We start from the raw sequence: 16,518 nt of genomic DNA, 5'->3' as shown, positions 1-16,518 counted from the left end.
AAAACAAAATCGAAGAAAATGAAGAAGATGAAGTGGAAGAGGAAGCTCTGAGAGACTTATGAGGATGCGGCGTTGGTCGAGGAATGGTCCGACAATGCTATGGAGCAAAGCGGGACGACGAGAGAGATGACAGTCTTACTTGTCCGCTAGAATTCGGGGGGTCTTGCTAAGACGATCTAGCGAGCCCCTTAGTCGAGGCAAGTGAAGGGTAATCCCACTAAGCTAGTCCGGTTGTGTAATAAACATAGGACTACCCTAATTTATAATCTAGTCTAGTCCAATGAAACCTAGTGAAGGTAAACAAACACACCCTAAAGGTCTATGAGAGCAGGACTCTAGCATAAACAAAGTGTTTAAATCCACCTTTACTTAATCCTCTCTAGGATTATCAAGCAAGGAGATACATTGACCAGAAGGTTCAAGTAGGTGAGCCATTACTACCACACTCACATATCATATATTAGTGGTTAGGTTTGTCATTTAATTTAGATCTTTATTACCTGCTAATAATAAGTCATCAAAATTTTCTCACTTATATATGTTTATGATACGTATAATGAGGTGTAGAATCGTCTGAAAGCTTTTAATTGTATAAAACATTACACTTGGAAGATATAAAAAAATTGCGTTGCAAAGATTAATGTTGTTTCTTGGAAGATTTTTTTTTTTTTTTTGGTTGTTTGAAAGCACTGAAATTTTAAATTTTAATTTGGAGATTTTCAGTTGTGGAACAGACCCTTTTGAAATTAGGGTTTCATTAACACTCATTTTTCTTATATGAATTTATATTATCATAAACTCTAATATCTTCCTTTTTTTCGTTGCTTTGCTATTTCAAGACAATTTACATGTACTCTTCTGATAAAAGGTAGAAATGACTCCTTCAACATGGAACATAGAGATGTGATTAGAGTTCCTGCAAGGGCTTCTATTTACTTAATTAACAATAACAATAATGAACCTCTTCACATTGCAAAGCTCATTTGTTCTATTAACAGTTCTCGACGATTTGAGGCAACCAAGATCATCACTTTATTTCATCAATATTAGTTTTGGTAATATATATATATATATATATATATATATATATATATATATATTGTTTGAGTGATTAATTAACTACAAATCCAATTAAATTTTCACACAGAAACTTCAATTTTGTTTTAGTTTTAATATTTGCCGTTTGTAATTTATATCATTGCTTTAATTTCTACTGAAATTCTTCCCTGCTGGTTTTGGAAATCCCAAGTCATACTTCAACATTTCAGCAATGACATTTTTCAATCTGTCTTCAATGTAAATTACAATAATTTTTGTTCTTTGTCCTTTACTTGATTTAATTTGTTCATATAAATTAATTATGCTCTAATTTACAAGTTTTAATTATTTCATCGGACCCCAATAAAAGAGCTAAGAGCAAAACTTTAGACAACAAAAGGGCCAACAAGGGGGTCAAGGCATAATCATGAGCTCCCCAAAAGAACAACTTCAAGCACTGTTTGGCTGGTCACCCAGCATTGGTACCTCTAATCACTGCACATGTATAGTCTCTTTTTGTATTACCTTCAATTGATGACAAACAGTGGTTTTTTTCTCTGCCACAATTCTTTTTGGTTCCATGATTTCAAGCATTTACAATTCCATCTATGTCATAATTAATTCATTCACGCTTGCGTTCTATAAAATGGAATCCGCGTTATGAAAATGCTTTAATACGCTACTTCTCTATTTCCAATCCTGCTTAAATATTGAAAAATGGCTATTCTTCCATAGTTGACAGTATAGCAGTAAGTCATTTATCTTCATTTCTCATTGACCTTAGTTTTTCTTGATAACATAGTTGACACTTTTTTTAGCCTGTTATTATAATCACTGTTAACAATTACTCTTAGAGAGAGAAATGGATATACCAACTCATGCATTTTCAAGGAGTACTATAACAGCATTATTGCAATTGGATAACAATACTTGCTATAACTTTGGTAAGGAATCAGTTGACAGTGTGGGATTCATGAATTTGCATTTTGCATTCTATGATATTAACCAACGAGTGCAAACTTTGATTGATTTGACAGGTAATTTGGGTATCCTGTTTACATTCAACATTTTATAATTATGATAGAAACCTAGATTATTGTATTATATGTTTTATTAGCATTCAACATTTATAATTGTGAACCATCTTTGTCTATTTATCAATTTATTTTTTGGTAAATCTCATATTACTACCCTCAAGTCTTGTGGTTTTCAACATTTAGTACATAAATTTTTTTTCGTCTCGGAGTCATACCTAAGATGTTAATTTTGGAACAGTCTCATACATCTGTTAGTCTGGCTGTTAAGTCTCCCGTTAACTGATGACGTGGCGCCCACGTAGACAATGACTGGGCACCACGTGTCAATAAAGGTCCTATGTGGATATTAAAAAAAAAAATTAACATTAAAAAAAATTACAAAAAAAAAAAAAAAAAAACTGTCTTCTTCCTCTAACCCCCGACCCTCCCTCCCTTCTCCCTTCCTTCTCCCTCCCTTCCATCTTTCCCTTATGCCACCCCCCCCCCCGACGACGCCGTCTAACGCCATCGCTTGCACGCCACACCCTCACTCATACTCTGCCACACTTACTACGCCAACCACATATTCCCCCTTGCCGCCGTCGAAGCCCCAAAAAAATCGAAAAGCTCCACCTCAAGAGGATGGACAGGGGAGGCAGGGCAAGCCAGATGGTAGATCTGGTCAACCTCAAGCATATGGTAAATTCAACCCTGCCCGTCACCAAGGTTCTAAAAAACGCTAGGCACTAATTGGGTGGCGGGCTAGCGCCTAGGCGGATTTTGGTAAATTTCTTATATATCTTGTAAATAAGTGCATATTGACACCTAAAATGGATAATAAAATAATGATAAAATGCAAATTAGGTACACTATTTCCATAAGTATTGGATGAACTTGTAGTAAATCCATCATTTGCAAATTAGATACACCATTTCCATAACTATACCACCATGAAACCAAAAAAGAAAAAAGCATGCAATTAATAAAAATAAATAAATAAATAAAAACCTCATAGGACTGCTTAGGACCACCTAGGGCCACCTAGGACCGCCTAGCCCGCCAAGCCATCTAGCCCGCCTAGGCCCAACCCGATTTTTCCGCTCGATTTGCCTAAAAACGCCTCTGTTGATAGGCGGCCGCCTAGGGCCTTTTTTTTATAACATTGCCCGTCACGACGATTCGGAACCCTTTTTGTTTCAGCCCCAGTGGCACATTCCCGCTAGAACCCCAACTATTCAACCCGAATCTGCGTTTGTAGGCCGGCTTGTACTGGGTCGTCGTCGACAAATCGAAGTCATACTGAACATAGTTCGAGATCGGGACGTTGCCGGATGCGTAAGGAGAGCAGGGGGAAAATATATGAAAATGTAGAAAAATTATCGATAAGTGGAAAATGCCCCTCGTTGATTAAACGTAATTTTACAAGGACATATTTTATCGTATTTCTTGACATATATGGATGGCGTTCGATCCTACGAGTGTGTAGGCAAAAACCGTTCGTGAAAAGGAGTTATAGCGAAGAAATTAGAGATGTTTTTGTTATTGGGAAAAAAAGAAATAAATAAAAGAAATGGGGTTTGAAGCTACTAGGTGGCAGCAAGAGAGAGGGGAAATGAGGGATGCGGGAGAGAAAATGAGGAGAGGAGAGGACCAATGGGCAGAGGGAAAAGGGAGAGAAAGGAGGGAGGTGAGGGAGCACCGGATCCTTTTGGATCCGTGCAACCGAACCGACTTGACCCGGTTCCTTGACCCAGTCTTATCTTCTCCGTTTGACCTCCATTCAAGGTGGTTCAAGTTTATATGGAAAGCTCTCGTCAATCCCAACGTCACTATGGTGTTAGATTTGTAGATTTCTAACCCAAATTCACAAATCGAAGCCACAAAACCCACGAGTGTCTCGATGGTTTTATCCTTTTTCCGGTGAATCATACAGTGATTACCATCGATGACCATTACCAAAAGACTCCCCTCAACCCTAGGGACAAGGCTCAATCCTTGGATGAGGTGTCGGAGTTCGTTTTGGTGGCAAATCGACAACTACCCAAATCGAGGGTTCGGGCGGTTCAAGGGATTTTCCGGCCACTTCCCGGCCGAATTGGACTTCGTCCCAGGTATGAAAGTTGTTCCTCTCATTGAACCCTACAATCTTGTAAAATTTGGTAATTTTTAGAGTTCGTCGGAATTTGGAGTTTCCATTCGCCGGAAACCACGGGCGGCGACGCGTGGACAGTGAGCCGACGCTGTCTTTCTAAGCTAATTTCGATACTCTGAATCTATATTTGATATGCAATTGGTGTGAATTGCTTGTTTGAACTTAGTGATTGTTAGTTACTTGAATGATTTTGGAAATGAGTTAGAAATTGAATTTGTGAACTACGTAAGCAATCTAACGAGACAGTTAGATGTAGCCATAAAACAACCCAAATTTATTATTGTACTTGGTTTCTTTAAGGAAAGAGATTTATTATGGTTAACAGCGTAGAGATTAACCATGATTTTAATTTTGGCCTATCACCGGATATTAGCTTCCAAAATGAACATATACGCAATATGACAATTTATCTTCATTTCCATTCTTGCATTAAACTTGCAAGTCAGTTTATACTAAATGTTGTTTAATAATTTACAGAAAACGTTTGAATTGATTGTCATACAATGCAGTTGCAAACTTGATGATTTAGAATTAGCTTATCAATCTTCCCATACAGTTTATGATCTCGCAGCAATACACGAGTAGCAATTTCTAGTGTATAAACTAAAGAATGACGTGCCAAATAAGAACCTTTAGATATTGTTGGTGAAGTGAAGTGAAGTGGAACCAAGCAAAAACCAAAGAAAATGGATATATTGGATAAGGGCGGGGGGGGGCCATCTCCATCGGCTAAAATATTATACCTATCATCGTTTCCTCCTTTCTTTCTCCTCTTCCAAGTATGGCTAGCGCTCCTTTACCTCCTCCGATACCTTCCTCTCTCGCCTCCTCCAAATGCCACTCTTCCTCACGTTCAAAACCGCCGCCACTTGTCTCGCCTTCTCCTCCGAATTCAATTCCATTACTTCCCAGACAAAAACGAAGGGAGTTGCTGCTGAAAACAGGACTTGGTCTGCTTCCTCTGGCTCTGGTTGAATCAATATTGAAAGTGCCTTCCGCAGAAGCTAAGGATGCGGTCGTGGGCTCCTATCTCCCGCCCTCACCTTCCGATTCTTCCTTCGTCGTCTTCAAAGCCACTCCTAAAGACACTCCCGCCCTTCGCGCTGGTACTCTCTTCACTTTTATTTCATGTTTCGTTAAAAAAATTTCTTTATCAGTAACACTCGAGTGCTAACCAGTTGGTAACGTACCAAGTCAACTCCGCAATATTTCTCATGATCTGAACGGATGATATTGCGCCTAGTTTTATTTTGCTCTTGTGGAACTACATTTTGATTACTGCTTCATCACCTACCGACCGCGTTTGAATGTGTCTGGCTCCGTTAGCATTATCATGCTTCGAGTAGAATTGCGGATAAATCTTAAAGAATTTCCAAATTCATAATCACAGTTTTCACTGAGTGGAGAGAGCATCCTTCAATTACAGAAGATTTCGTGGTTCAAACTTCTGAGATCTTACACTGTTTGGAGTGCAAAAGTAAGGAGCATTTTGTATAACTTAGGAGAGAACTGGAAAAGTGGCGAAGATAGCAATGTCCGGATGAAAAAGAGGAAAGGAGTATTAGGAGGTATCCCGATAGGTACATGGTGATGTTCGCGTCATATTTTGAGGGCTGGTTTGAGTTGAAGAAAATCGACAGCTCCTTAGGTGAGGTACTTTCTTTTTGTTTACAAAATTGAACTACAATGACATGTTAACAAGAGTTTTCATAAATCAGGTGAAGTAGTCCAAGAAACATGTACATTCCAAATATGTACAAATTGGTTACACAATGTTGGATGTTCGACTGTTTGTGCATAATCTCTATTTATGCGGAAGTTAGTCTCAACCAACGGAACCGGGCTCCTTTTGTGAGGATATCAGAATATGTTTTCTAATTTATGTGTCTATAGAAAGTTGGGGCTGAGCAGGGTAGGGTTGTTGAGAAAGGGGAAATTTATGTTAGCGTCCAAGAAGTAAAAGAGGTAAGGAGAATGTTCAGGAGCAGAAAATCGGCTCTTCCTGCAAAGACATGCTAAATAAAGGAGAAGGGAAAACCATCGAGTTTCAGAACTGGACTTTCGAACACTCTTAAGAAGAGTGAAGTGCGCTACTTTGGTAAAATGACAGTTTTTGGATATTAATACGGACTGAAAGAAAGCAAAAGGAGTAGAGTTTCTTGAAGCTGGAGTTCAAGTGATGTTTGGTCTGTCCATAGAAAGTTGGTTTTTTGGTAGGTAGTTACTGAGTTCATTTCATTTTTGACCTCCATAGCTTCCCGTGCAGATTTCGGCATTTTGAGTTTGTTATTGGTCGTTGCATTTTATCTGGATGACATTCTATGTTACCTACAAAGACGAAAGAAAATAATAACAGTAATTCCTTAAGTTCATCATGTTTTCGTCAATAACATGTTTTTCGTTATGTATATACTGATGATACTCGAAACTTGGTTCTTTGCAGGAAATGTGGAGCCCTACCAGTTCATCATTCCCCCAACCTGGAAACAGATGCGCGTAGCAAACATTTTATCTGGTAATTACTGCCAACCAAAATGTGCAGAGCCGTGGGTGGAGGTAAAATTTGAAGACGAAAAACAGGGAAAACTTCAGGTTGTGGCTTCACCTTTGATACGCCTGACCAATAAACCGAACGCAACAATTGAAGACATTGGAAACCCTGAGAAGGTAATTGCTTCTCTTGGCCCTTTCGTCACTGGAAACACATACGATCCAGATGAGCTCCTTGAGACTACAGTTGAGAAGCGTGGTGATTTGACGGTATACAATCTCTCTTGAAGTAAACTACTTGAAAAAGTTTTTTCCTTTTATCTACCTTCGTTCACAAGAAAGTCAATCTCAACATGAATTCAATCTTTCCTTTCGTATGCAGTACTACAAGTATGCGCTCGAGACCCCGTTTGCTCTCACAGGTTCTCACAATCTTGCAGTAGCAACAGCAAAGGGTAACACTGTTGTATTATTTGTGGTAAGTGCAAGTGAGAAACAATGGCAAGCATCTCAGAAGACGCTAAAAGCCATGCTCGATTCCTTTCAAGTGTAGTTCATTCACTGCTAAATGAAATCGAAAAGAAACTTGTTTTGGCATGGAGAGAAAAATTGTAGAGTTCATATCGGGTCTGTTTATTAATTCAGAAATGATCAAATGTTCCTTTCGAAAAAATAAAATTGCAACCTGTTCGTGGTGGAAATTTCCCGTGGGGGATGCTTCCTGTCCGACGAGCACACAGCTTCCCGAGAGGTTTGGCGCCGGTTGATGCTTTTCTGTTGGGCTCCTGCTTTACTGGCCAGCTTGTCGGGCAAGGCTGAAAGAGAAGGACAGAGTTAACTTTGAAAGGTGCCTTTGTGAGGCCTTAGGTGTAGGCCTTAAGGCTCACAATCAAGATTAACTTATAAGTGTTCAGGCGTGCAACTGCCATCTTCAGTATGGCAGATGTAGAACGGATGTTTGAGTTTAATTATATATTCGAAAGACTATGTTAGTTATTGACAGGTGCTTTTGTGGGGCCTTAGGTGTAAGCCTTGAGGCTTCCCATAAATAACTAACTTAGTATTTGAACATATAAGGTTCCTTTTCTTGGTTCTGTAGATCTTATAACCATCATACTTCTGATTACCTGAACTTAAAGAGCAGAATGGATCCAAATAGGTGCCTTTGCGGGGCCTTGAATAGGCCTTGAGGCTTCCCATTAGAACCCCTTCCATTCTCAATGTTCTTGCCCGAGAAACAGGATGAATCCAAATAGGTGTCTTTGTGGGGCCTTAGGTGTAGGCTTTGAGGCTTCCCATCAGAATTCATCCCGTCCCCGAATGTTATATGGTAATCATAATATCACAGCAATAAAACTAAGTGACAGGTCAATTACTTATGCCCCGTAACTTCGGACTTCTTGTTATCAAAGCTTGTAGTGGATGGGTTAAGTCCACTTCAGGTTCTTTTTTATGCCTTGAGGCCAAGGACTTTTAGGGTGATCAAATCTTATATGCCCGAGGGCTTAGAACTTAGATCTGACTTGAACTGTGGAGACATATTCAAATCAGATCTAAGCACTGAGAGAATCTTTTGATAGCCATATTACTAGAAATAACTTGGATATAACTTGTAGTATACAACATATTGCTAGGCTAATGAATGCACAGACAAAAACAAAGAGGGTCGGGCAAGGTTTAACCTTGTCGGGCAAGGCTGATCGTCTTGCAATAGGTTTGAAAGCTTAGAAAAAGGGTAGGGAGGTGAGTTTACAGGAGGAATCGATACTACAACAAGAGTTGAACAGGGTAGCAGAGCTATTACAAAAGGTTTATCCCGAAAGGGATGAAGGCTTGGGCTGACTACAGCTTCGTTTTGAAGGCAAATCTGGCTTTTGAGCAGAGTTTGTGCTTGTATTTGTTTGTTTTAGTGTCCTTGATTCTGACCTCTCCTACTCCTTTTATAGACACCTTGGCTTGGCATCCTGTAGCAACAATCTTGTCCGAATGCAATTTGAAGGGTAGTGACTCATCAGCCATTTTACTTGTACTGCCATGTAAAAGTACTTTTTTGGGCTGGATAGCTGGCTGGTCTATACCACTTGGCCTTTGGGTAGGTAAGCAAGTGGTCTGCATGGTCTGCACCTACTCAGAAATGGGCTTCTCCTATCTTCTGGACTTCGGCTGGGTTCTGACTGGGCCTCCGAGTACCTTTCCCCTTTAGGCTGCTCTTTGGGTCAACTTCCCCCAAGCCCAAAGTTTAAGTTTTGATCCAAACAGTGCCCCCTTCAATTGATATTTAGCCTGGAATTTCAGGCGCCAATATTAATTGAATAGCTGCATGCGTCTGTACCCTTGCTCTCGGAATTTGTATCTTTTGATTGAGATTGACGTCACCCGGAGTCTCTTGATCTTCCCACGACCCCTGAACTACCTTCTGGCATTCCTATAAATTCTAGTTCTCCCCACAAATCATCTTCAATCTTATCTTCTATCCGCTTTAAGTTTTTCTCCCAAAACTGTGAAATGAGTTCTTCAGAGTTTAAGTGGGGTTTCTTAAAACCTCATTTTCGTGAGAAAAAGAGTCCTCACCAGACAACTACTATCCCCAACACCTTTGGTCGATCACCCCGCTATCTCCAACACCCTTGGTCAGGCGGTTTCCTCATGATGGCTTGCCTTTCTGCTTGTCGTCGTGATAAATCAGGCTTCACCATCACACGTGGTGGTAATTCTGCCTGAGGATCCCCTACCAAGGATGTGTTGGCCGCACAACCCGATCACCTGATCGGGTCCTATCCAGGGAGACATTGGAAAACCAGTTGAAAATAACATTGTATCCCGAAGGAATCGAATGTAGTACTTCGGTCTTTAGATCTTTTTGTAAATATCACCAATTTGTCGAAATGAAATAAACATTTGTTTTTAGCAACTTTTTGTTTTTCTGTCTTCTTGAATGGTTGGTATCATACTCTGCACCTTGATATTCTGATATCTGCTCTACCTTGCATCCTCTTCAATGTAACAATCTTTAACATCCCATAATGTAGGACAATACTTTTTCAAGAATTTAACATTAATGGGATGTTTCTGCTCCTTCCCTTCAAGGTCTGCCAAGTAGTATCCCCATTTGCTCAACACTTGACTAACAGTGAAAGGACCTTCCCATGTCGGGCTCCACTTTCCAAAGCCCCTAAGCTGAGCTCCTAGAGGGAGGATTGTCTTCCATACTAAATCTCCCTCTTTAAAAGACTTCATCTTCACCTTCTTGTTATAAGCTCGGGCAACATCTTTCTTTCCTTCTTGAATCTGATTCAAGGTTTCAATTCGAGCTATATCTAAGTCTTCAATTCCTTGACACATGGCTTCGATATATTCCTCGTTGTGTAACCCAAACTGATTTTGAATTCTGACAGAACTTACGTTGATCTCCATGGGAAGTACTGCGTCTTGCCCGAAGGTTAAAGCATAAGGAGTTGTCCCTGTTCCTACCCTCTTGGAAGTCCTATATGCCCACAAAGTGTTTCCCAGCTTTTCATGCCAATTTTCCGGACTCTCAATCACCATTTTTTTAATAATGTTTACCAAAATCTTGTTACTGGATTCTGCTTAGCCATTTGATTGTGGGTAGTAAGGACTGGACTGGACCATCTTTATTTTGTATTTACTTGCAAATTCTTCAACTTCCTTTGAAATGAAAGATGGCCCTCGATCAGTCACAATAGTTTTGGGTACCCTAAATCTGTACAGAATCTTGGTTTCAATGAAATTCTTGACTGTGGCTGAGGTTATGGACTTTACTGTTGATGCTTCCACCCATTTAGTGAAGTAATCCGTTGCCACAATTATGAAAATGTGCCCCTTACTAGAAGCTGGATATATCTGCCCGATGAAGTCCATCGCCCATCCTCGGAAGGGCCACGGTTTGACTACTGGATTCAAAGGTACAGAGGGTACATGTTGGAGAGGACCGTGCCTTTGACATTCTTCACACCCTCGGGCATAGAACTTGCAATCTTTTTCCATGTCGGGCCAGAAATATCCATACCTTCTGAGCAGCCACCTCATCTTTGTTCTGGCCTGATGTGCTCCACATACTCCTTCATGTACTTCGGCCATCACTCTCATGGATTCCTCTTGGCCTAAGCATTTCAATAATAACCTGTCCGGAGTCTTCCTTAGCAGGTCTTTCGCCCACAAGACATACTTAGTTGTTTGCTGTCGGTTCTTTTTGCTGGTAGGTGAAGAATGATCTTTCAAATGGTGGATGATGGGCGATCTCCAATCTTCTACCTCGGTTTCCTGAACCATTACATCCAGGCTGAATCTTCTTTCTAGGATAGAATGAAGATTTCTCCTTTGAATCTCGACATCCAACCCATATCTTCTCTCCTGTATTGGTATACATGAGGCCAATTGCGCCATCTCATTGGCTGCTAAGTTGGTTCCCCGGGGAACATGACTCACCGATATCTCAGAATCCCAATATCTCAGCAACTGCGTGGCCGCCAAATAATATCCGGCCATGGCGATATGTCTGCACTTGAACTCCTCTTTTAGCTGGTTTATCACCAATTCTGAATCACCAAACACCTCAACTTCCATTGCCCCCAGCTCCATCAAGATTTCCAAACCAATTATTAAGGCCTCGTACTCTGCCCGATTGTTGGTATTCCCTTGATAGTTTAAGATAAATGAGTAATAATGATAAATTCCCTGAGGGTTGATAATCACAATCCCAGCTCCTGAAGCTTTCTGAGTATAAGAACCATCAAAATATAGCTTCCAAGGAGTAATCCACAAACCAGCCACTCTTCTTATCTCCTGCTGGATCCATTCCTCCTTGCCCGATATCCCTTTGCCTGGCGGGATCCAAACATTAATAACTTCCAGGGTTCCTGGTATATTGATTATCTCATCTCGAGATTCTTGATGTTCTGCCAAGAAGTCAGCAATTGCTTGGCCTTTTACTGCCCTTTGGGGAACATACTGGAAGCTGAACTCTGATAATGCTAGAATCCATTTCCCGATCCTCCCTGTTAACATTGGTTTTGATAACATGTACTTTATCACATCTGTCTTGGCGATGATGTGCACGTGACAAGGTAACATGTAATGCCTCAGCTTATTGGCAGTAAAATACAGAGCTAGGCATAATCTCTCTACTGGGGAATATCTTGTTTCTACCTCGGTCAGAATTCTACTGAGGTAGTACACTGCCTGCTCTTTCCCGCCTTCGTTATTCTGAGCCAGCAAACTCCCAATTGATTTATCTAAAGCGGAGATATATAGTTTTAAGGGTTTTCCCCTCTGAGGTGGCACCAATACCGGTGGAGAAGCCAAATAAGCTTTGATACTATTGAAAGCCTCTTGGTGTGGTGGTCCCCACTCAAAATTCTCCTTATCCTTCAGTCTTAATAAAGGAGTCAATGGCTGGATCTTGCCCGCCAGGTTGGCAATGAATCTTCTTAAGAAATTAATTTTTCCCAGCAGCCTCTGAAGTTGCACTTTGTTGGTGGGTGAAGGTGACTCCATTATTGCCCGAGCTTTATTCTTGTCCACTTCTACCCCTTGTTGATGAACCAGGAATCCCAAGAAATTGCCCGCTCTTACTCCAAACGCACACTTCTTTGGATTCATCTTCAATTTGTGGACCCTCATTCTTGTTAAGGCCTGCCTGAGGTCTATCAGATGCTGCTCTTCCGTCTTGGATTTCACCACAATGTCATCAATATATACCTCCATGTTATCGCCAATCAGATCATGAAAGATGGCATTCATCGCCCTTTGGTAGGTTGCACCAGCATTCTTGAGCCCGAAGGGCATGACCAGATATTCATATGCCTCCACATGCCCAGGGCACCTAAAAGTTGTTTTATGTATATCTTTCGGAGCCATCTTTATCTGATTATACCCGGCATTTCCATCCATAAAAGATAAGACTTTGTTTTTTGCTACCGCATATATGGAAAGATCTGCCATAGGCATAGGATATTCGTCTTTAGGTGTAGCGCCATTAATATTTCTATAATCAACACAACATCGTACTGCTTTTGTTACAGCTTTTAAAACGGGTACAATGTTGGCTAACCACTCCACATATTTGGCTGGCCTAATAAATCCAGCTTTTACAAGCCTTTCAATCTCTTCTTTGACCTTCTCTTCTATCTCCTTCGACATCCTTCGTGGTGCTTGCTTAACCAACTTATATCCTTCCTTGATGGGCATTCTATGTTCCACCAAGGTTGCATCTAAACCCGGCATCTCAGTGTAATGCCAAGCAAAACAATCTCTGAATTCTTGCAAGAGACAGATAATTTGTGCCCGATCTTCTTTCTCCAATAAACCACTGATTTGTATTGGTCTTGGGTCCTTCTTTGTTCCTAGCTCAATAACTTCCAAGAGATCTTGGACCTCTGGTGGTGGCTTATCAGGTTCTGCACATAAAAATTCAACTAGCTCCGGGCTCTCGGGCAAGTCGTCTGGTTCATCCAGGTCATATATACATTCGGCCATTTGAATGGCCCCTTCCAATTCTTTTTTACAAGATTCCTCACTGCTTTCATCCTGGCTGGTTGAAGCTTCCACCTGCCATTCCTGCTCTTCTTTGTCTAAGAACTCTTTTTCTTGTCTTCTTTCTTTCCCATACACCAACAGTCGTTTAATCAGGGATCTGACTGCCATTACCTGATCTTTCCTTTTTTGTTCTATCATTGGTGGTGTAGGGGTGTTGGGATAATAAAAGGTCTATCCCACTCCTCTCTAGTAAGGAGCATTCCTTGTTCTAGAAGCTTTTGGGCCGTTACATTGGTAGGGCGGCCGTTCTCATCTGCTCCCAAACACTTCAAGATTCCTACGTTGGGATTGTAGAAACTTGCTTCCGCTATATTGGCTGTGGGAAGAAATGGCCGCGATTCGGCCTCTACCATCTCCCAAAAGCCTGGTTCTTCTGCGCTTGCTTCATGATACACAGCCACTTGTTGATGTAGGGTGAAGGGCACAGCAAGACTTTGGTGGATCCAATCCCTTCCAAGTAAGGCTCCATAGGTGATGGTGCAGTCCACAACAAAGAACGCCATCATGATCTGTTTAGACCCCAGAAGATCTTCTTCCAAAGGCAATATCCCAAGAGTTTTGGTGATAGCGCCCGAAAAACTAGAAACTGTGAAGTCTGTAGGAATAAGATCTCTGTGCCTCTCCCCAACTTCTTCATCTGCTTAATTGGTAATACATTAACAGCTGCCCCTCCATCAATCAACATCCTTCTGAAGGGCACCCCCTCCAAATGAGCTGTCACATATATGGGTTTCAGATGATTGGCAAGTGACATATTCGGGCGACTGAACACCATTGTGTCTGTATAGATCCTTACAGGACCTTCTTTGGATGTTTCAGATGATGCATCTTTTCCTGATGCTCCTTCTTCCGCTACCTCCATATTAACATGAGCCATCATTGGTTCAGTTGTGACATAATCTCCTTCCATGGCGGCGAGCTGATCAGGTTGGGCAACAAACATAGCAGATAGCACATATGCCATGTTTATATGAAAGTTGCTAGGCTCTGGCAGTTCCTCTTTTTTGCTCCCAATCTGGTCCATAAATTCATCCAACCATGCCATAGCATCTGGTGGAAGCAGTGGTTCTGGTGCCCCCTCGAGTTGATTCACACCTGGACATGGTGTTTGTTTTGGAACTTCTCCGAATGGATCCCCCAATGATGGAGAAGGTTGTTTTTCCTCAGGGGAGAGAGTCCCAAAGCAAATAGGCTGCTCTGCCTTCCATCCGGGAGTTGGTACCATAACCATATCTTCTTGAGCTCTCCTCAAGATTCTATATTTCCCAGGGTGCAGGCTTTGTGGCTCATGATTTCCTTCGCCTTCAATTTTGTTGTTAGCCCTCTCCACTTCCTTCTTACTTCTCCAGCGGAGCTGACTGCTTCCTCAAGACGACGTTTTCTCTACCTTTTGATTGTTTGAAGCTTCTGACGTCGCTGGGGTTTTCAAGGAATTCATGTAGGCTTTATGTTGCCTCTAAACCCTTTTGACCATGGAGGCTCCCATTTGCTTAACGGGCTGTCCGTTCTTCCCGACCACATATCATTTCCGCCCGAGGCGGGCAAGATTATCTTTTGTAACAGGGTTTATTATCCTGTCATTCCGCCTGACCTCTCTTCCCATATGGCCGTACTGAGAGTGCCCTGTACTTATTTCTTTTGGCTTCTTGGCATCTTTATCCTCTGCTTCCTCAGAAACCTCATAGTTACGAAAGATTTCTGATAAAGCCTTTGGTTGGGAATCGCCTCCTAACCGCTGAAAGACACTTCGGGAAGTATCCCTTCCTGCAGTCTGCCGAGCCTTCTCTTGTGCTTCTTTTCTCTTTTGCTCATCATTCCTTCTGATCAATTCATGATCTATGAAGGTTCCAGTGGGTGGTATTTCGAGCTCGCACTCGCATTGGCACTTACTGCACAGCACCCTTCCTTTGAATATGGCGGCTTTTGGATATTCGGGCAAGTTAACCACCCCTTTTATGGGTTTGTCAATCAATCTTCTTTCTTCCTCTCTTGTGACCTTCTCTTTTCCCTTCTCTGCCCAGGCCATACTGATCATATTGATAGGGGCTTCTGAGAAGGGATCCGTATGTTTATTAGTCACCGCAGCTTCTTCTAGTTGATTGGTTTTAAGCCCCTTTTTTTCCCTATCACTTTTCTCCCCAAGATGAGGTAAAGACATAGGAATAGGTGGTCTGAGAACCGGATTATTTTCTTTTCTGGAGCCTGCAGATGTGTTCTCCAGTCTTTGTAGCATGTGCAACAAAGCAGTTTGGAAATCTTCTGATCCTCTTGGCATATTGCTTTGATCAGCGGATCCCATCGGGCGTGCCAAAAATATGTTCGTGGTGGAAATTTCCCGTGGGGGATGCTTCCTGTCCGACGAGCACACAGCTTCCCGAGAGGTTTGGCACCAGTTGATGCTTTTCTGTCGGGCTCCTGCTTTACTAGAGGGCTTGTCGGGCAAGGCTGAAAGAGAAGGACAGAGTTAACTTTGAAAGGTGCCTTTGTGAGGCTTTAGGTGTAAGCCTTGAGGCTCACAATCAAGATTAACTTATAAGTGTTCAGGCGTGCCACTGCCATCTTCAGTCTGACAGATGTAGAACGGATGTTTGAGTTTAATTATATATTCGAAAGACTATGTTAGTTATTGACAGGTGCCTTTGTGGGCCTTAGGTGTAGGCCTTGAGGCTTCCCATAAATAACTAACTTAGTATTTGAACATATAAGGTTCCTTTTCTTGGTTATGTAGATCTTATAACCATCATACTTCTGATTACCTGAACTTAAAGAGCAGAATGGATCCAAATAAGTGCCTTTATGGGGCCTTGAATAGGCCTTGAGGCTTCCAATTAGAACCTCTTCCATTCTCAATGTTCTTGCCCGAGAAACAGGATTAATCCAAATAGGTGCCTTTGTGGGGCCTTAGGTGTAGGCCTTGAGGCTTCCCATCAGAATTCATCCCGTCCCTGAACGTTATATGGTAATCATAATATCACAGTAATAAAACTAAGTGACAGGTCAATTACTTGTGCCCCAAGTAACTTCGGACTTCTTGTTATCAAAGCTTGTAGTGGATGGGTTAAGTCCACATCAGGTTCTTTTTTATGCCTTGAGGCCAAGGACTTTTAGGGTGATCAAATCTTATATGCCCGAGGGCTTAGAACTTAGATCTGACTTGAACTGTGGAGACATATTCAAATCGGATCTAAGAACTGAGAGAATCTTTTGATAGCCATATTACTAGAAATAACTTGGATATAACTTGTAGTATACAACATATTGCTAGGC

The 16,518-nt window shown here is 41.5% G+C and overlaps 2 protein-coding genes across 2 annotated transcripts; one reads left to right on the top strand and one right to left on the bottom strand.

Annotated features, from left to right (window-relative positions):
• The first annotated feature begins 4,904 nt into the window (after positions 1 to 4,904).
• LOC126614293 (psbP domain-containing protein 6, chloroplastic) lies at positions 4,905 to 7,374 on the top strand. Its single transcript, XM_050281875.1, has 3 exons — positions 4,905 to 5,312; positions 6,650 to 6,966; positions 7,079 to 7,374. Exons 1-3 carry the CDS (start codon positions 4,988 to 4,990, stop codon positions 7,247 to 7,249), a joined length of 813 nt encoding a protein of 270 aa, XP_050137832.1. The 5' UTR covers positions 4,905 to 4,987; the 3' UTR covers positions 7,250 to 7,374.
• LOC126617105 (uncharacterized) lies at positions 7,338 to 10,242 on the bottom strand. The gene is made up of 2 exons (XM_050285163.1): positions 9,751 to 10,242; positions 7,338 to 7,511 (listed from the first exon to the last, which is right to left on the bottom strand). Exons 1-2 carry the CDS (start codon positions 10,240 to 10,242, stop codon positions 7,338 to 7,340), a joined length of 666 nt encoding a protein of 221 aa, XP_050141120.1.
• Between the last annotated feature and the right edge of the window lie 6,276 nt (positions 10,243 to 16,518).

This window comes from Malus sylvestris, chromosome 3 (assembly GCF_916048215.2).
Source record: "Malus sylvestris chromosome 3, drMalSylv7.2, whole genome shotgun sequence".
Classification (NCBI taxonomy): Eukaryota; Viridiplantae; Streptophyta; class Magnoliopsida; order Rosales; family Rosaceae; genus Malus; species Malus sylvestris.
The sequence above is the reverse complement of the archived record's forward strand: the minus strand, read 5'-3'. Positions and strand labels throughout refer to the sequence as shown.

Excerpts from the sequence above, each read along its gene's own strand:
- LOC126617105 (XM_050285163.1), bottom strand. The coding sequence starts at position 10,242 with ATGGTGATTGAGAGTCCGGAAAATTGGCATGAAAAGCTGGGAAACACT. Across the intron at positions 7,512-9,750 it reads AGCAGAAACATCCCATTAAT|CCTTGCCCGACAAGCTGGCC; the intron begins GTTAAATTCTTG and ends CTTCTCTTTCAG.
- LOC126614293 (XM_050281875.1), top strand. The coding sequence starts at position 4,988 with ATGGCTAGCGCTCCTTTACCTCCTCCGATACCTTCCTCTCTCGCCTCC. Across the intron at positions 5,313-6,649 it reads CACTCCCGCCCTTCGCGCTG|GAAATGTGGAGCCCTACCAG; the intron begins GTACTCTCTTCA and ends GGTTCTTTGCAG. Across the intron at positions 6,967-7,078 it reads AGAAGCGTGGTGATTTGACG|TACTACAAGTATGCGCTCGA; the intron begins GTATACAATCTC and ends TTTCGTATGCAG.